The sequence below is a fragment of the Lathamus discolor genome, chromosome 4, assembly GCF_037157495.1.
Source record: "Lathamus discolor isolate bLatDis1 chromosome 4, bLatDis1.hap1, whole genome shotgun sequence".
NCBI lineage: Eukaryota > Metazoa > Chordata > Aves > Psittaciformes > Psittacidae > Lathamus > Lathamus discolor.
The window spans coordinates 38,337,599-38,358,424 of record NC_088887.1 but is presented as its reverse complement, the minus strand read 5'-3'; the positions used below and the strand labels follow the sequence as shown (position 1 = coordinate 38,358,424).

General features: G+C 38.2%; 1 protein-coding gene across 1 annotated transcript in view; it reads left to right on the top strand.

Moving 5' to 3' along the window:
* Positions 1–20,826, top strand: part of USP9X (ubiquitin specific peptidase 9 X-linked) — a 100,213-nt gene that overhangs the window by 26,636 nt on the left and 52,751 nt on the right. The window contains exons 2-13 of the mRNA XM_065677123.1: positions 448–701; positions 2,514–2,659; positions 2,993–3,072; positions 7,792–7,904; positions 8,685–8,903; positions 10,054–10,169; positions 10,425–10,676; positions 10,751–10,889; positions 13,119–13,271; positions 17,122–17,226; positions 18,620–18,826; positions 19,752–19,888. Coding sequence (XP_065533195.1) covers positions 606–701; positions 2,514–2,659; positions 2,993–3,072; positions 7,792–7,904; positions 8,685–8,903; positions 10,054–10,169; positions 10,425–10,676; positions 10,751–10,889; positions 13,119–13,271; positions 17,122–17,226; positions 18,620–18,826; positions 19,752–19,888 — 1,763 coding nt within the window. The 5' untranslated portion in view covers positions 448–605. The remainder of the gene's footprint in view (positions 1–447; positions 702–2,513; positions 2,660–2,992; positions 3,073–7,791; positions 7,905–8,684; positions 8,904–10,053; positions 10,170–10,424; positions 10,677–10,750; positions 10,890–13,118; positions 13,272–17,121; positions 17,227–18,619; positions 18,827–19,751; positions 19,889–20,826) is intronic.

Genomic DNA, 20,826 nt, shown 5'->3' with positions numbered 1-20,826 from the left:
ATCTGTAACTCCCTCTCAGGCATCTGCAGCTAGACAGTGTCAAGAGAATAGTATTGGAAAAGATCATGAATTTGGCTGTTCATACTCTTAACTAGATAATTTCTGTATAGACTTAAATCAGGACTTTGAATTAAAATCTAAAATCTACTGTAGCAGTTTGGATACAACAGAGGCAGAGTGTGTTGTGAATTTTGGTTATCTGTCAGTTTCTCAGTGGTATAGAGGTAATTATCAGTGTAATTTTTACTTAGAACATTTAAAATCATCTTAAATACTTCAAATGTAACCTTCTGATGTCAGTTGTACTCTATAAAAAGAAATACTAAGTCTAAAATAAAGGATTCTTTGTAGCAGTGGTGTTTGGTTTTGTAGCACTCTTTTCCAGGTGTGGATTACATTGGTATGCCTGTGTCAATATAGTATATTGTCCTTTTTTTTTTCTTTCAGGTTATGCAATGGTCTCTGCAAGATGTCATGTTCTTGAGTTGGAGCTTTTTAAGGCAAGCATATGCTGGTACTTCAACTTTACTAAGTGGACTATAATTTCTTCTCTCACAACAACTACATAAGCAGACAAAATTGCAAAGATCTGCCCTGTGTCGAGTATGACAGCCACGACTCGTGGCTCTCCGGTAGGAGGGAATGATAGCCAGGGCCAGGCTCCTGATGGACAGTCGCAGCCTCCCCTCCAGCAGAATCAGGTATGATATTAACAGATTGTATAAAAATAAAGGGGTTCTTTTGGAATAGTGTTTCTGAGTTGTTTGTTTGGATGTTCCTAGAGATGTCTAGTTAAGTTTGATATTTTTGTGTGTGTCTGGAAATCCAAAAAGATTCTGAGGGATAAAGGCAATGCTGTTGGCAAAGTAGTACAGTTGTGGAGCTCTGCACTGAAAAAAGATGCTCCCTTTTAAGGTGTATGTACTTTGGATAAGAACATTTCTTGGAGTAATAGTAGAAGCCTCCTCAGAACTGTGTTGTAGAATTATCTGCCACCGACTGATAAAACTACTCTCCGAGTTCAGTTTATGCTTAGTTCTTCAAAAGCACTTCAGATAAAGCAGCTTATATGTCAGTATCAGATCTTTAAGACTAGCTTCATCTAGGTACATTGTACTAGACTCCCTGAAAATGTTTCTGTCGAACAGGTTGTCCTGCTTTCAGAAGACAAGCAAAAATTTTCAAATATTATATCATAATGTTATGATTCTTTTTGTTGATTAAAAAATACCAGGAAAGATTCTTTTAAACAGTGCAGCCAAACCAATTTGGAAGAAAAACTACACTTTGTCATTTAGTTCAGTATGAAGGTGACAGTTGTTTAATACCATAAGGTTTTAGTGGTTGTTACTTCTTGAGAATTAATTTTCTTTGGAACACATATGGTGGGTTGACTCTGACTGCCAGGTAAGTCTCCACCCTGTCGCTTACTCCCTCTGCCTCAGTGGGATGGGAGAGAGAATAGGAAGGGCAAAGTAAAGGCAGTTTAATAAGTGAAGGGATATGGGAGAGAAACAAGTAATGCAAATGCAGTGACTCATCAGCAGCTGGTGGATGCCTAGCTAGCCCCCAAGCAACAGCTATCTTGGGAAAAAACTTCCCCCCCACCCCCGTTTTATTGCCGAGTGTGACACTATATGATATGGAATATTGTTTTGGGAAGTTTAGGTCAGCTGTCTTGCTGAATCCTCTCCTAGCCTCCTGGTCACCCCCAGCCTACTTATGGCTGGGGTGCAGAGTGAGAAAACACAAGGCCTTGAATCTGTGCAACCACTACTCAGCAACACACAAAACACTGGTGTATTACCAGTACTGTTTTGGTCAGAAATTCAAAACCCATCACCACACAGGGTGCAGTGAAGAAAACTCCATGTCAGCCAGACATGGTGTGACATCTGAAAAATGTTCTTGAGGTTTTGGTCCTTCCTTGTCCTCCTAAATCTTGGCTGTTCTGATTTGAATCTATTCTTGTCATTTCATACTATTTCTGTATACGGATAAGCCCGTATCTATAGAATTCATTGTATTTTCCATGGCCCATCAAAATGGGCTTGTAACTAATCATGTTTTTGGAGGTTGGTGAATAACCAGCTTTGATTGTTGTTACTCATTTTTAGCAAACTTCTTTAGAAGATGTTCTTCATGGTTGTTTTCTTATGTGCTATTGCTGAAGTTTGTCTTTCTCCCTGAAAATAGTCATTTTTTCCTGGAGAAGATTTGTAAAAAGTGGTGCATCAATATTAAATTTATTTTCACTTTCTGTATAGGTGGCCTGCTGAAATAGAAGACTATTGCAAAAAAACTCACACTTTCTGGGAAAGTAGCGTAATTCTTAAACTGTCAAGATAGAACGCAAATAGCACGTTTAATGCTCTGTTTTTCTTTAATCTGAAATCAAATGATTTTATATATTTTATGATGACAGGTACTTACTTCAAGTAATTCTTTGAAACACAGTGTGAAGGAAAAATGCCGAAAGGCAGTATTTAAAGTATTTTCCGTACCAATTTTAGACTTCTTCTCCTGATTCTTCCAATGAGAACTCCCCAGCTACCCCGCCTGATGAGCAGGGCCAAGCAGATGCTCCACCCCAGCTTGAAGATGAGGAGCCTGCATTTCCACACACAGACCTGGCAAAGTTGGATGACATGATCAATAGGTATTTTCACACTTTCTTTCAGAGGGTGTAGGTTATTTGTGCAAAATATCTTGATAGTGGAATCAGGGTTCTTGCACCTTTTTTTTTGCTGAATTTCATTAAATACTTTTTTTATTGGCTTAGAATTGTAAAATTAAGCTCAAATCAGAGGTTTGTTTTATTTTGGCCTGGTTTGGCTTTGGTGGGTTGTTTGTTGTTGTGGGGAGGTTTTTTGCTCTTTTTTTTTTTTTTTTTTTTTTTTTAATGGAGTGCTCATCAGGGCTTTTAAAAATTTATTTTCTTATCCTATATTACAAGCATTAATAAAGGAGCTGTTTTGTTTTTTGAATATAGGCCTCGATGGGTGGTTCCTGTATTGCCGAAAGGGGAATTAGAAGTTCTTCTAGAAGCTGCTATTGAACTAAGTAAAAAAGGTAAGCTGAAAAGACAATTAATGATTATTGGGCCAGTGTGTAAAGTCTTTTCCTGTTCTGTTGAATCCCTGAAGGAGGCTTAAAAATTCTTAATTATTTCTTATAACCCTGGTCCTGTGTATTGTGTCAGAATGGTGTGCAGAACCCTCACAGATTAGAAATTTTAGAAAGCCATCAGTGTAGTTAGAAATTAGGTGCCTTAGCATAAGTGGGGAAGTTGAATACGCTCACAGCAATAAAAATCTTGTCATTCCTGTCCTGCCTGTTTCCTGTACTGTCTTTGATATCAGACTTAGTGGGTTTGGTCTTTTTAATAGATACTAGAACTCAATTCTAGGTTTTTAAAAGTAAGATATTGATATAGTTTTCCAAATGTCTTGCCATAAATTTTTGTTCAAATTTTGCACACACATACTTTTGAGATTAGAGAAAAGGTAGAATTTTAAACGACATGCCTTAGACTAATAATTCTACTATATTGCTTGCTGTGTCTGACTCGCTTGGAAGTAGGAGGGTTCCATATCGGTATTGTGTATGTGTTTGTTAAACTAGTCAGATTGACAAGTTTGTTGTGTGTTCTGGAAAATTCTGTTCTCCTGAAAGTTGCTTTGGTCTCCTATTCCAGTCAGTATTTATTGCCCTAGTATTTCAGTAACAGCAGAAGTCAGATCAAAATATTCTTATAGGGGATCTACACTTACCAGGTAGTTACATTTTAAATACAGTGACATATAGAGTACCCTTTCCTTACTTTTGCATAGCTGTACAAGGACGACTTCAATTTGGTGTTAATAAAGGTTATTCTTAGGGAGTTCTAAGTCTTAGCAACTTCATCCATCAGCTCCCTCAGGACCTGCAGATGGATTTCATCAGGTCCCATGGACTCTTGCGCATTTTCTGATTCCTAAGATTGATTTTTGAACCTGATCTTCTACAGTGGCCTGAGGTCTTCTATATAAAAAGATGGGTTTCTTTAAATACCTTTCAGTGCTCAAGGAAATGATAGGGTGCTCAGCTGGGTAACTGACACCGTTTTGATAGCTCAGAACTTGGCACGCGCTGTTTCAGAGTTGTTTATATATATATATATATATATGTAATATAAATTATTCTGTTGTTAATAGATTAAAAAATATGTGTTCCATTATCTCAGTAGGATCTAAAATAGGACACCTTGCTACCTGTCTGTGGGCATTTTTCTTAGTCTGAGGAGTTCTGTTTCAAAAGGGAAGAATTTAAAGCAGAAATAGAAAAATAACCAGCTGTTGAATTACTTACATTTTATACTGCAGTCTGTAACTCATCTGTATTATGAAGCAACAAAACCTAAGAAAAGCTTTTTGCAAGCACAGTTTTCCAGTGTTTGGGGTTTTTAAGTAGCTTCTATTCCTACCATTGCCAGTGGCCATCAGCATTCTGGAGTGACTTTGGTGTAGCTGCTGTTTTTGCGACCCTGTCTATACAATAAGTGGTATTTGCATCCTCTGTTAATCTCTTCAGCAACTGAAATTGAAGGGGACATCACTGAATTGAAAGCAGTCATCAGGATTAAATGTCATCATTACCACCTTCAAGTGCAAGGAGCAAATACGACAGAATAGTATGAATCTTGTCTAGACTGTGACTTGCATTATTCCTGGCAGATGCCTTTATTTATGGAAGATTATCTTTTCATGTGTAGGCATAGATGTATTATTCTTCATTAAGCAAGTAGTGAGAGTATCAAACCATAGTCTGGAGTTACTTGCTAATAGAAGAGAACCTGCTTGAAAAAGTGTTTAATAGCAAGACTGATGTTTATATTCACAGTAATTCTGCAACCTTCATGAATTGTTTTGAGTATTGAGATTTGCTCCAGAAGGAAATGTTGTAGTGAGTTGGATGCTATAAATTGAAAAGTTAAAAAAAAAAAGCTGTTTGTTTTAGGTTTTGGTTTTTTGCAGGCAAGAATATTATCCACTTTTTCTTTCAAATTTCCCTGAACAGCTCTGCGTTGCTCCATCTTTATTGTGGATGTTACTGATTCATATATGTTTTCATTCAACTTTTAATATGCTGCTGAAACTTCCCAGTGTGACATACATACAAGCAAGATGCAAGGCAACTTTTAGAATTTGTAGCTTATTTAAACTGAAATGTGATTTCACTGTGCAACAATACCAAGCACAACTGCAGGCTGTGCAGAGAATGGATTGAGACCAGCCCTGCAGAGAACAAAGTGGGGGTGTTGATCAACAAGAAGCTGAACATGAGCCAGCTTCAGTGTACACTTGCAGCCCAGGAATCCAACCGTATGCTTGGCTGCATCAAAAGGAGCATGACCAGCATGTCAAGGAAGATGACCCTTCCCCTGTACTCTGCTTTTGTGAGACCCCACCTGTAGTACTGTGTTCAGCTCTGGGGCACCCAGCACAAGAGGGACATGGACCTGCTTGAGCGTGTCTAGAGGAGGCCACAAAGATGATCAGGGGTCTGGAGCACCTCTCCAATGAAGACAGGCCGAGAGACTTGGGCTTGTTCAGCCTGGAGAAAAGAAGGCTTCAGGAAGGCCTCCCAAGTACCAAGGGGTCTATAAGAAGTCTGGAGAGGGGCTTTTTATGAGGTCGTGCAGTGATAGGACGGGGGGGAATAGCTTTAAACTGAATAATAGAAGGTCTAAATTAACTATTGGGAAGAAGTTCTTTACTATGAGGGTGGCGAGACACTGGAACAGGTTGCCCAGAGAAGTTGTAGCTGCCCCATCCCTGGAAGTGTTCAAGGCCAGGTTGGACGGGGCTTGGAGCAACCTGGTCTAGTGGAAGGTGTGCCTGCCTATGGCAGTGGGATTGGAACTAGGTGATCTTTAAGGTCCCTTCCATCCCAAACCCTTGATCAGCCTTGATCCCAAGTCTTTATTTTTGATGAATTGAAAGGCTTACAGAGTGGAAAAGAGGCAGGCTCTAGAGTCTTAAAAAAACCAAAGTTTGTGTGCATGAGCACATGTGCTTCCAAAAGCTAGGCAGCCCTATAATGGGAATTGTTTCCGGTATCCTTTAAAGACCATCTCTCTCTGAATGATCTGTCTGCATTTCTGTGGGACTGTTCTTGAGTTCCTTATTGAAACGGTATCTTCTTAATTTTCTTGAAATGTTTGGGTTTTGCCATGTATCTAAAGCAAGGGGAGCATATTTGTCCTCATGTTCCAAAATTCCTTAGCCAGGTATTTGGGCTAGAATCAATGCAGTGAAAATTAACTGCAGTAGGTCAGTGCAGTGTCTTGTTGTAGAAGAACTATTAAACTCCTGATGATTTTATCAGAGTTATTGAAAGCCTGCCAGAATCTGTGAGTGCCTTGTGTAGCCACTGTGCCCATGGGCAAGCGTGGGTTTCACCAGAGAATATTAGCCCCAGGTCACTGTCACTTCTACAGGGTCTGAGCTAGCCCTTACCAACCCACCATAAGGTTTCTGCATTGCCCTTATTGAGGCTCCAGGTCTTGGGCAGGGAGGGGATCACTGGCACAGCTCTGTGGCCAGCTCAGCTCTGGGGTTGCAGCTGTGAAGCTGTGTAGTCCAAAGTCATGGAGAAGAGGAGGTGGGTGATTTTGCATGGGGCCTTAGTGTTACAACCATATACTGTTAAATACTCAGATGCATCAGTGTCTGTTCATAAACATTTGTATCTAGACTGACAAGTTTTATGGACCCAGGGTGTTTCTGCTCTTGAGGCAGTGTTAAACCAGACAGAATTATCTGGCAGATTGACCACTTTTAAGCCCAGGTACAGAAATGAAGTGGTCCTCTGTTCTTTCTTCAGTCCACTAATTGGAGCTCCCATATACTTTATGTTGCACATCACCTTCTCCTTTCCTGTTCACTTTTTTCTCACTACATAATCCATTTCTCCAACTTCTCTCAATCCTGTCACATGTTTTAAAAATAATTTTAAAATTATCTGAGGAGTGCAAGGAGGTAGCTTTCCTAGAACATTAATCCATCAGGTTTTTGTCCATTCAACAGTATGTTAAGTTTGTCTTCATCCAAGGCTTATTATTTTGAAGTAATTCTGAAACTGTAAACACCAAACCTTTGAAGTCCAAATGTTGTCGTTTGATTCCAGCTAGAAACTAAGCACCACAGAGCCACTCCTCCAGTGGGATGGGGCAGAGAACTGGAAGGGTAAAAGTGAGAAAACTTGTGGGTTGAGATAAAGACAAAAGGGTAAAGCAAAAGCTGCACACACAAGCAAAGCAAAACAAGGAATTCGTTCACCGCATCCCATAGGCTGGCAGGTATTCAGCCATCTCCAGGGAAGGCAGGGCTCCATCACACATCATGGCTAGTTGGGAAGACAAATGCCATCACTCTAAACACCCCTCCCTTTTTTTTTCTTCCCCCAGCTTTCTATGCTGAGTATGACCCCATATGGTCTGGGATACCCCCTTTGGTCAGTTGGTGTCACCCCCAGCCTGCTCACTGTTGGGGTTGTGTGAGAAGCAGAAAAGGCCTGGGCTCTGTGTAAGCCCTGCTCAGCAATAACAAAAACATCCCTGTGTTATCAACATTGTTTCCAGCACAAATCTAAAACATGGCCTCATGCCAGCTCCTGTGGGGAAAATTAACTCTATCCCAGCCCAAACCAGCACACCAAATGACTGCTTTCAATATTTAAAAGTTCATGTACCAACTAACGAAATTGCATATCTAATAGTTTGTTTTTCTCTTTTCTATTTTAAAATAGGCCTTGATGTCAAAAGTGAAGCATGCCAGCGATTTTTTCGAGATGGGTTGACAATATCTTTCACAAAAATCCTTACAGATGAGGCAGTTAGCGGCTGGAAGTTTGAGATACATGTGAGTTTTTAAAGTTGTGTTTCTGAGAAGCATAGTAGTTTAAATGAGGAAGGAGACTGCCTTTGTGACTATGAAAAGGCTGCAGAGACTGAATCTCAATTTTGAAACTCATCTCACCAGAGAACTGGGAGAACTCTTTTAGACATGGCTCTGGGTGGGTGGTAGGGGAGTCATCCTTCTATCATTGTTTCACCTTACTCTGTCTCTGGTGCTTTTGAAAGGAAATAAAACATCAGAGATGGTCTGGGGAGGACCAGAACTTTGTATGTTAGGTAGTGCAGCTCTTGTTAGGCAGGCTGTCTTTGGTCAGATGTCTAGAGACCTGCTTATTTTTATGTGCATGCTGGGACATGAAAACTTGATTTTGTTAGTAAAAGCTTTTAGCAGTCTGCTAACTTCTGAATGTTGGTAGCAGCTCCTTGAGTACAAAAACTGCCTGTTGGACAGCTTGTCACATGCCAAGTGAGAAACTTTAAAGTTCTTGATAAGAAAATCAGTATCTGGAGAAAAATAGGTGAAAGAAGGAAAAGTTAATAGTTCAGTGGAGAGTCATGAATGTCTCCACGAAAAATATGTGTCTCTTTCCTAAATCTAATTTTTAGCTGAAAACAGATTGTTTAAAGCTTGTTTAAAGCCATTATTGGGAGAAGTAAAAATTAAAATACAGTGCTGTAAAAACTCTTACGTAACTCTGCACACTGAATACAAATGGTTCAGAGTTTCTAGTTCATACTCATTGTACAGTCACTACATTCTTGGTTGTTGTTTTTTTCTTAATAGAGATGTATTATTAACAACACTCATCGACTAGTGGAACTATGTGTGGCCAAGCTGTCCCAGGATTGGTTTCCCCTTCTTGAACTTCTTGCAATGGCCTTAAATCCTCACTGCAAATTCCATCTATACAACGGTACTCGTCCCTCAGAAACAGTTCCTGCAGGAGTCCAGCTTGCTGAAGATGAACTTTATGCCCGTCCTCCTGACCCACGATCACCAAAGGTGTGAGACCATTTTCAGACCTGTATTTTATCCAGTGTTAGCTAATTACATAGTAGCTATAGAGAGGTGGTTTTAGAGGAGGGGAAAAAACCCTTCATTGTATCACTAAGATGTTCTGCTGCTTTTGACTCTTAACCAATAATGATATAGTGCACATTTCTCCTTCTAACCCATTCAGTCTTTGGTCCACAGTCAAACTGTCACGTGTTTCTGTGGTAAGCTGGCACAACTCCATTGGAATGCCGTTCCTACTGTGCTAATTGGCTTGCTTGTATTTGCTAGTTGATGGATTTACCTTGTTACTGAACATAATTTTGTAGGTGGCATATTTTGAGGGGGAGATTATGTGATAAAGTAGGAATTTTCTCTCCCCTTTCTTGGAGCTCCCAATAATGGGAGAAATGTTTTTAATTGGACATGGAATGTTACAGTCAGTGTAGTTTGGGGGTTTGGGTTATTTTGTTTTTGATTTTTGTGGGGTTTATTTGATTTGGGTTTTTTAAACCAGCACTGCAGACTAGTAATCTGTTCTGGTTCTTGGGTCTGAATTTTTCGGAGTTGTGCCCAAATGGCGTTGGTACAACTTCAGGATGTAACTAAATTATATTATTGTTGCTATCTTTCTTTTTCATCCCCTCCTCCTTTTTTAGTAGAACTGCTAGCTATTGATACGTAAGAACCACAGATAAAGAACTCCAGTGTCCTTAGACTTCCTTGCATTACTTGCTGTGCTTAGAAGAATGTTGTTTTGCATTCTGACTGCTTTTATATGCAGCATTATCACATCAGGACCAGGAATAAAAGAACCCAGAATCATTGTGCTTTCTGTAGTAATTTAGCAGTCAAAGCTGAGCCTGAAGTGTGTAATCATTCTTATTTCTATATATTTGATAAATTTCTCTGAATAACTAATACACAGCATCTGTTCTTTGACATGATAACAGGAAAGATCTTGTTGCTCATTTCTGAGCATTTCCTTAAAGCTGAATATTTAAACTATAAAGGCAAGCCCACTGTCAATTCTATTACCTCCTAACAGTTAATTGTGTAAGGACTTCTTTCAAGACAAACTTTGTTACTAACAGGTACTTGAAAGTGTTTCTGAATGGATATTGTAGATGTCAGAAAATAACTGTTTATTGTATTGCAGGGTTGGCTAGTAGATCTTATCAACAAGTTTGGCACATTAAATGGATTTCAGATCTTGCATGATCGCTTCATGAGTGGATCAGCATTGAATGTTCAGATAATTGCAGCTCTCATCAAGTAAGTTTTTTTCTTATTAATTTATATATTTGGAATAGTTTGACTAAGTATAAAATATGTGAGTGCAAAGCTCAGTCTTTTCTTGAGGCAGTTCCCCTCACTCCATCTCTTAATTAGTTTTAGCACATGTTTACCTTCAACATTTCATGTACTTGTAAATGGACTTAAGATTCTTGAATTAATTGCTGCTTACCATCATAATATTACACAACTACCAGTTGCGGCACTTTGATCCCTTTTCTTCTTTCTTTTCAGGCCATTTGGACAATGTTATGAATTTCTAACATTACATACAGTGAAGAAATACTTCCTTCCAATTATAGAAATGGTTCCACAATTTTTAGAAAATTTAACAGATGATGAACTGAAAAAAGAAGCAAAGAATGAAGCCAAAAATGATGCTCTGTCAATGATAATCAAATCTCTAAAAAACTTAGCTTCAAGAGTACCTGGACAAGAAGAAACTGTAAAAAACTTAGAAATATTTAGGTTAAAAATGATACTTAGGTAAGATATGCCTAATGGGATATGCTGCTGCTGACATGTTTTTTCACACTTCTTACATTTAATTTCTCTTACAGGTTGTTACAAATTTCTTCTTTCAATGGTAAAATGAATGCACTAAATGAAGTTAACAAAGTAATATCCAGTGTGTCATATTATACTCATCGGCATGGTAATCCTGAAGAGGAAGAATGGCTTACAGCTGAAAGAATGGCAGTAAGTTCTCTTCACTAAAATGCATTGACTAGATTTTCCTCCTACTTACTACTTTAATTGTAGTTGTTATATATTATGCATCTTACACGCACTGCTGTTTTCCTATCTAGTGTTATAAACAGTAGGTATCATGTCATGGTAATAGGTAATTTTAATAGTCGTCTTTCTGGGGGAAAAAAAAAAAGGCTGTATTTGTTTCAAAGCTGCTGTTTAGAATTATTTTCAGTTCTGCTGAAATGATTCCTCAAAAAGGAATCCTTGAATAGATAGGTTTTTGAACAGTGTTCCTCCCCACCCTACCCCCCAAAAAACCCCAAAACACCACCGAATATAGATAAAACAGGTGTGATTCATTTGAAACTTTCGTGCCACTGTGCCTATATACTGTAATGTTCATTTAAATAAGGATGTAGTCTAGATTTTGTGCTTCAGGTAATTTTTTCGCAGAGTTCTTAAGTGACTACTCCTTGGGTGGGATGGTTTAGTGTGAGGTGTCCCTGCCCATGGCAGGGGGGTTGGAACTAGATGATCTTGAGGTCCTTTCCAACCCTAACTATTCTATGATTCTATTCTATGATTCTATGACTACTCTGCCATTCACATTTAAAAAGCTGGATTCTTTGGTACAGAAAATTCTAGTTAATCACATTTTTTATTTTATTTAATATTTACATACTTTGAGTAGTGATTTTTACCCCTCTACTCTGCTCTCGTGAGTCCCCTACTTCTGGTACTTCATACAGTTCTTGTTTCATCAACATAAGGAGGACACAGAGCTGTTAGCGTAAGTCCAGAGGATAAGGGGGCTGGAGCACCTCCCATATGAACGCACTTTCTCAGCACCTCCCATGTGAAGACAGACTGAGAAAGTTGGGGCTGTTCAGCCTGGAGATGAGAAGGCTGCGTGGAGGCCTCACAGCAGCCTTCCAGTTATCTGAAGGGGGCCCGTAAAGATGCCGGAGAGGGGGACTGTTCATCAGGGACTGCAGTGATAGGACAAGGGGTAATGGATTTAAACTTAAGCAGGGGAAGTTCAGGTTATGTATGAGGAAGAAGTTCTTTACTGTGAGGGTGGTGAGACACTGGAACTAGTTGCTTACAGGAGTGGTAAATGCCCCATCCCTGGCAATGTTCAAGGCCAGGTTTGACAGGGCCTTGAACAACCTGGTCTAGTGTGAGGTGTCTCTGCCCATGGCAGGGGTGTTGGAACTAGATGATCTTAAGGTACTTTCCAGCCCTCACCATTCTGTGATACTGTTACATGCTTGAGTGTGTATGTAGGGAACTATTAAAAGGGGCATTTATCTTTGTGACTGGCTACCTGATGTAAGGTTTATAATCTGCAAAAGGATCGCTGACAGAATAGAGTAACTGCAGTTTGACTTTTTAAAGCAATAGGAGGAAATAGGTCTCTTTTTTACATATTCCCTATAGTTTGGCATCTCAGACAAGACTTCTGTTTTTAAATGAAAACGTCTAGATTTAAGTATTTCGTGAGACTAGCTGTAATATTTTAAGTCTGTAATCAAGGACTCTGTTGGAAGGTATGATACTTGCGCATTTGTTTTTCACTGCTCAGAACACACAGTGCTTTGCTTCGGTCGAAAGAAAATACAGTACGCTAATTGACTGTGTCAATGACACCACTGAAAAAATTGCATCTACTTAATTATGGCTTGAATATGTGCCTCTAATTAGTTGGAAGCATTTTTAAAAAAACCTGTAAGTGGCAGTACTTGAATAATCTAACCCTTTTGTATTTCAGTCCTTGCTTATGCCCTTTTTATGTGATGTGCTGTAGGCGTACAAGTAAAGCTAGAAGTGACTTCAACAATTTCGTTTTGATACTTAATGGTTGTGAACTGGAAGAGAAATTTTTTTTAATCCTTGAATAGGAGAGTTAAATGTTCTTTCCCCTGGCTTTTTAGGTTTGGAGTTGCTTGAACATTTTTATGCTTTCAGTTCATGATTTTAATATGCCTGAAAAAATACTTCCCATTAAGATATCACAATGACTAGCATATTGGATTATTTAGAGTGCCGGGTTTTTTTCTAAGGTGAAATATAAATGAGGTAAATACTTCACTCTTATGCTGCATCTTCCTCACTTCTCTCAATTAGAATATTGCATATAAAATCTATAACAGGTTGACATTTTGCTTTTTAGCTTAAATAGCAGTGATGGCACTTAAGTAATCTGAGATGGCACTACTTTCTTTTTATATTCAGGAATGGATCCAGCAGAATAATATTTTATCAATTGTGTTGAGAGATAGTCTTCATCAACCTCAGTATGTAGAGAAGTTAGAGAAAATCCTCCGTTTTGTCATCAAAGAGAAAGCCCTCACTTTGCAGGATCTTGACAACATTTGGGCTGCACAGGTAAACGATTCAACTACTTCTCTGCTGCTGTGCAGGAGAGATCTTGTTGTATGTCATATATTGAGAAGGTGACTTGTCCTTTTGCTTGGTGTTAGATAAAACTAAAGAAAAATTTGAAATCAGATGGTGTTCTTTGTGGGGGTCCTGGATCTCCAAATTGTCTTTTTGGATGTCTCTAGTGGAAACAGGGTCAACTACACGTGTGTGTAAAGTCTAAAGGAACAGTTCAGAACATGGTGTGAAGATTATCCATTTTAAGTACTAAGGAACCCTCCATGTTGAGCAAAGTCTGTATTATGAAAGAACATGATACATGATGAGTTTATGTGTCAGAATACATTAGAATATATATTGCTAATATTTTTCCTGGGCAGAGCTCTGTTAATAAGACTAATAATAATGACTGTTCTAGAAGTTGTTTAACAGCAAATTCTTTCCTTAGTGTTGTAATGATTTTTTTTTTTTTAATTATGCATTTTGCAATACTGGCTTGTTTACTTAAATGATTGGTGAAGCTGGACTTCCTAGCTGTGGGCTGCATGAGTTTAGCACACATAATGGGCAGCTGAAGAAACAAAATCATCATTAATTAATGAGTAGACAGAAAATAAAAGGTCATTTTAGGGTAGAATCAAGCATGAGAACATATATCTTTGTTCATCAGTAATGGGTAGTGAAAGTCTAACTTAACTGTAAAAGTAAGCCCTCAGGTCAGTCTTTCAAGTGTGGGAAAACTAAATGTGGTTTCCAAAATAAACTGTGTACTGGTTTTGGCAGAGATAGAGTTAAATTTCTTCATAGTAGCTTATATAGTTCTGTGTAGGTAATGCAGAAGATTTACCCGTAAACTCTCTGTTTCAACCCATGAGTTTTCTCATTTTTACCATTCTGATTTACTCTCTCATCCCACTTTTGAGTTAGTGAGTGAGTAGCTCTGCCGCTTAATTGCCAGCTGGGGTTATTCTACAACAAGGGCTAATATAGGATTTTGGGTAGCATTATATCCCAATCTTACGTATGTTCATGCTGTTCTGAAGCTAACAGTTTGGCTTAAGTGGACTTACCCAGGGGTTCTTATTTTCAGGCATACTGTTTTCAGGTTGCATTTAAAACACTTGAGACTACAGGTGATGCAGTGGAAGGTTGACTTGAGATCTCCAATATTTCAACTAACATTATAATCTCTAGACTTCAATTCCGGCACGATAGTAACTGTACAGGCTGCAACTCAAGAAAGCCTTTATTTTCTCATTAGCTTTACATCCTGTTTAGAAAGTTACATGTAACAGCAGTGCACAGACTACTTGAATTAAGATCTGTGATCCTGCTGTTATTTTTCAGCTTGTGGTGTGTAAATCTTTCCAAACTGTAAGAAGTCTGTGCAGATAAAAAAGACTTTGAGAAGTTAGTTTGCTGTTAGTAGGCTTGTATTACTATATTAATATTAGAGCCTCACCTTTTATAAGGAAGAAGGGGGGGGAATCTTGAAATCTGGAAAAAAAAAAAAGTCTTCCAAGCAATTATTACTCCTAGTGCCTGGAACCGGAACATGTGGATAAACTACTTTAGGCCAAACTTTTTACCCTTCCAAGAAAAGTGTTCAAAGTGGTACAGACTTTAAAGATAGGGATGGTCTACCCAAAAGTTGCAAACAAAAATTGAGGAATAAGTTTCCCATGCGCCCAGATACCCAGCTTACTCTGCTCCCTTCTTATGCTTTCAGTTAGGTAGTTGCCACACTGCACCTGCTGTAGTTTTACCCTGTATTTTTTTCATTTTTTGTGTGAAAGTTGAATTCATTAAGTCTTAAGATGGTTTCACTGTGGCTTTGGCCAGCCTGAAAGCAGCATACCTGAAAACAGGGACACTTGGGCAAGTCCGCTTAAGCCAAACTGTTGAAATTAAGGTAGACTAAGAGGTAAGAATACCAAAATCCTCTAACGCAGAGTGATTTTTACCAACTTTGCTACTCCCTGTGTTTAGTAGTTATTAGAAGGTCTTATTAAATGACTGCTTCTAAGAGCAGCTGGAGCATGCAGTTCAGTAGTGAAGAGTTGATTTACTGTGTTTCTTTATATAACAGGCAGGCTATTTTAGCTCTGGCTTCGTGCAGCAATGGTGTGGTTTTGCTTTCAAGCTGGAGCTGTTATGTTGCTGCCTGGGTTTAGAGGGTGAGCATGAGCAAATTTACAGTTGACAGTATAGAAGTGCTGTGAGAATCTCAGTATGCAGCTACAATAAAAATAAGTAGTTCATGAAAAGTAATATAATCATATTGCTATTGCCTTTAGAAGGCAACATCTATTTTAAGTTTTATTTGACATGTTTTCATGTCTTAACCAGTGTTCACAATGTAGGAGTATATTTGGTTGAGGGAATAATATTGGAAATCTCTAAAGACAAGCATTAAGTTGCAGCCTTGTTGAAGTTGCAGGGAAAGATCCAGCTGGACAAGAAATAAAATTGCAGAGACTAGTGTTGTCTTATTACTTACATTCTGGAGTATTTAGCTAGAACTTCACAGGCCCTTCTGTGTTTCTGCACAGCAAGGTGACAGTTCACACACCAGGTTTCCTTACCTCCCCATACTATCTTATGCTGTTATATGCCTTTTTATTACTCTTCCTACCCCACCCCACCAGCAGCTCTGCGTGCTTCTTTCCTTTGTTGTATTGTAGATGCTCTTTCTTGCCCTGTATGCTCTGTTTTTCTTGCTATCCAGGAAATGGTCTGATCAGAGGAAAAAATTATGTTATGTTTTGCAAAATCAAGTGAAGTAAGTGGTTTAATAATTCCCCCTCTCATAATCTGACACATAATATGAAAATGCATGTAACTGCTTAAATTCTTCTTTAAGAAGGATTTATGGCACAGTATAAAGAATTTACAGCACAGCATGTAACAAAGCTATTAGCCTCTTTTTTTTTTTTTTGATGGAAACTTTTAGAAGGAAATTTCAAAACTGCTCATGCATCTATTTTTAATACTGTATGAGATTACATCAGAGTTAATTTTCTATGTGTTTGGTTTGCATTTTTTGTTCTATACTTACAGGGAACTTTTTTTGCAGCAGATCAGTTATTGATTCACATAGTCCACAATTGTCGGTTTCAAGTGCAGTTTTAAAGTATGGGATTCATTTTCCCACCTGGGCATGTAGGAAGGAAATTTTCTTTTCACTCATAGTTAAAATTTAGCTTGCTGGTATTTTCTTACTCTCTTCTTCCTTAAGTGTCAAAATTGTGATACACACCAGACTCTTTAAACTGTGGCTGGTATATGACTCAGGAGCTTGCCATTAGTTGTTTGGTTATTAGAATTCATAAGTTTATAAACTATTGGACTTTAAAATGTTGTCTGCCAATAAGTTGTTTGTAACAGAAAGCTTTAGTTTCCCATGAATCGACTTGCATGAATTAAGTACTTCAACCTGATAAACTATGTGTAAGTACTAAAAATTGTTTTGCAGCTTAAGACACCCCAGTGAAATTCATTGAGGAGGTAGATTTTGAGGTTTTTCTTATAAAAGACAAAACAAGTAAACTCACAAAACCACAACAGCATTAGATTAAAATACTTATCTGCAATTTAAAATAATCCTTTAGACTTTATTGTCTGTTATCACAGCTTGATTTTGTTTAAAGAACAAAAAATTAAAGCATACAAGAAGAATCTAAATATTGTGACTTCCCAGTGAAATACTTAGTTTGCCATGCTGTTCCCACAGCATCAGCTTTTCTTGCTGGCCACCTCGAACAGTCTTCTTTTAAAAATTATGTAGGATGTCTTGCTGCTTAACTCAATATGGATTGTTACAAATGTTGGTGGATTCTTTTTGTCTTCTTGACAGGCAGGAAAACATGAAGCCATTGTAAAAAATGTACATGATCTCCTTGCGAAATTAGCTTGGGATTTCTCTCCTGAACAGCTTGATCACCTGTTTGATTGTTTTAAGGTAACTGTGCATGTTTTGACTGTATTCAGGACATGGATTGTGAAGTTGGATACAGCTTGTGACTCTACCAACATCTACTTTCCACTTATTTTAGATACGGGTAGTTTCCTTGTGTTCTTAATGTGTAGCAACTGTCTGTAATATTTAATATTAGAAGTGCTAGGTTGTGCTATTCCTTAATGAGCATACATTGAGAGATTCACTTCCTGTCTAAAGCAAAGGCTAGTTAGTATTGCTGGCTTAATCACCAGCTTTGTTTTCTGGTTTAACAACTTTTGAGTAATAACACGTCTGTGAAGGCCCCTAGTATTAAGGTGACACTTGGCAATCCTAGGGATATTTAATTTTTCAAATAAAGTAAGTAATTTATCCTATACTTTTTTACATTTGTTTCAAGTCATTAAGTGTTGGTGATTTAGTGAATAATGTTTTCCTTCTGGCATTAGAGTAGGTTTCAAGTTTATTAGGCATTGCCTACTTCTGATCTTTAAATAGAGGAGATCAAGGACTTCTGCTACCCTCTCCCCAAACTTCTTCTTTATCGTGTAATAATTTTTCTCCAGTTAACATGGATACAAAATGGATACAAACATTTATAGCTGCCAGTAGTGGTGCGATCAAGCTTGTTTTATTGTTTCACCTTTAGCAGATAAGCTGTTGTACTAGAAATTGCAAACTGGCTTTGTAGACTCGTGTTTTCTGGTTGTGGATGAATATATGTTATAGTTGTGGTTTGGCTTACACGCAGTTCATGCTTTGATTAATTGGGAGTCCTCTAGTTTGGTGAATGTCTAATGTTCTGTAATCCAGATACTGAAGTAAATGCTCAGAAATTCTATGTGTAAACTGTCATGAGTTGTGTCTGACCTTATGAGGTGGTTATGAAGTAATGTTAATTCAAAACTTAGGAAGAGGTTAACTTACTGCAGAGGACATCTGTTTCAGTCAGTTTCAGAGGCACAAGTGATACTAAAGTTTTACTCGTTTAATGATTGTAAGTTATTGAAGAAGTTGTCCAAGTGTAAGCACAGGTGTTTTGACATAGCTTTTCCAAGAAACAGCTGAGGCCACTCTTTAACTGTTGACGAACTTGTCAGGAGTAATGTTAACTTTTTACAAGCACATCTGTGATCTTTAAATAAAGATCCTTTTTTTTTTTTTTTTCTTAAGGCCCAAGTCGGATACACTTTAGTTGTAAACACTAAAAGAACCACTCAGTTGTGTCTGACTTAACTATTGATCTAATGTACTACTTATTTTTAATCAAATTAACATAAACATTCTTTACATACTTGTATCACTTTATCGTTGCTTCATTTGTTAATGGTGCAGGTTATGTGTGGAATTTAAAAAAAAAAGACTGACTTTCATATCAGATAAAATATTTTCTCAGGCAAGTTGGACAAATGCAAGCAAGAAACAGCGTGAGAAGCTTCTTGAGTTAATTCGTCGTCTTGCAGAGGATGACAAGGATGGTGTGATGGCACACAAAGTGCTGAACCTTTTGTGGAATTTGGCTCATAGTGATGATGTACCAGTTGATATCATGGACCAGGCTCTTAGTGCCCATATTAAAATCTTAGATTACAGCTGTTCACAGGTGAGTAATCTGGTATGTTCTGTTGTGAAATCGGTCGCTGTTAGTTTCACCCCCCATAAAAATTTCAATGGATTTGGTAATTTAACAGAAGTGTTCCTTATAGATTTGTATTATTTTACCAACATTACGGTACTTTAAAATGTTACGGGATGTATTTTAAATAACACAGTTTGCGTTTTTATTGGAGAGAAATAAATCAGTTTTCCTGTCTTCTTGCGATTGGTGACATACTGTAATGACCGTATTGAAGGAACTGGAAAAGAATCCTGCCAAAGTAAATAGAAAGGAAAAGCAGCGTCTCCCTCCTGTCTGAGTGTTTTCTGAGCTCAGTTATGCTGATTTGTTTGGGTAGGGTTTTTATTTTCAATAAGTCCTTATATGTCTTGTGTAATATTAGAAAGGACCTAGCAAAGGACAGTGAAAACTATTACATGCTCTCCTTCCCCACCCAAACTTCTGTAGAAGTCTGCCAGAATAATAATTCATGGTTGTTCAGAATAGTCCATTATCTGTCTTGGTAGCCACTGTCAGGTTTTGTTTCTTAGTTGTTACAAAACAGTTACTCTCTTTTTTTTTTTTTTTAATATATATTTTATAGCAGTTTACTCTTGAGTACCAGTGAGCAGAATTAAATGAAAGAGGGGAAAGGGTGGATTATTTAAACACTGATTCTGTCGAATTACGGGTTTTCTTAAATAAGTACTGAAGGCTTGAGCACTTGAAGGCAGAGAGTTTGTAGCACACTGATGGCTTCTGCCAACATGTAGTGCTGCTCATGTATGTTTATGCTTGTATGTTTCAGAACTCAGTTGATCTAGTATTTGTGTGGCTTTGTACTTTCTGTCCTGTCTTGGAACTGAAGTAAGGGAATAATGATAGTTCCTGCAGTATACTTGATTCTGATTATAAATGGTTGTTCTTTAAGGATCGAGATACACAAAAGATCCAGTGGATAGATCGTTTTATAGAAGAGCTTCGCACAAATGACAAATGGGTCATTCCTGCACTGAAACAAATTAGAGAAATCTGTAGTTTATTTGGTGAAGCGCCACAAAACTTGAGGTAAGAATGAGATGCAAATAAAATTTTGTCTGTTAAAAGTTGAATGTGTTGGAATGAGGCAAATTTTCAAATCTTTTTTACATGAAGCAGGGAAGGTTTAAGTAAAATCATAACCTGTGTTTAAAGATGTTCTTGAATTTATGTAAATAGACTCTAAAAATTCAGACACCCAGGATCAGTAAGAGAACTGAACAGTGAAAGTTAACTGTTTCCTCAAACATGCTTTTATTCATTTTTAGAACAGTAGTCCAATTTGTGAAAAAAATCCAGGTTTGGTTTTCTGTTACCCACGGATTTCCCTGCCTGAGAATGCAATTGGTTTATTGTTGTGGTTTAAGCCCAGTCAGCCACACAGCTCACTTGCTCCCCATTCCTCCCCTGGCTCCTGGAGGGATGGGGAGGAGAATCAAAAGAATGTAACTCCCACAGGTTGAAATAAGAACAGACCAGTAACTACGGGATAACACAAACCACTACTGCTACCACCAATAATAATGATGATGAGGGAAATAACAAGGGAAGAGAATATAACTGCTCACCACCCGCCGTCTGATACCCAGCCCGACCAAGCAGTGATGTAGCCCTCCCGGGTAACTGCCCCCAGTATATATAGTGGGCATGACGTGCTGTGGTATGGAATACCTCTTTGGCTAATTTGGGTCAGGTGTCCTGTCTCTGCTTCCTTCTGGCTTCTCCTCCTCCCTGGCAGAGCATGAAACTCAGAAAGTCCTTGGTCAGACTAAACATTACTAAGCAGCAACTAAAAACATCAGTGTGGTTCCCAGGCTGAAAGTCAAAACCACAGCACTACACCAGCTACTAAGAAGAAAAAAAATGGCTGGTACTGCTGAACCCAGGACACTTATGAAGTATAAATACATCTTATGTGCATGTATGTATGTAGACACACACACAAATGTACCCACCCATCCCTATAC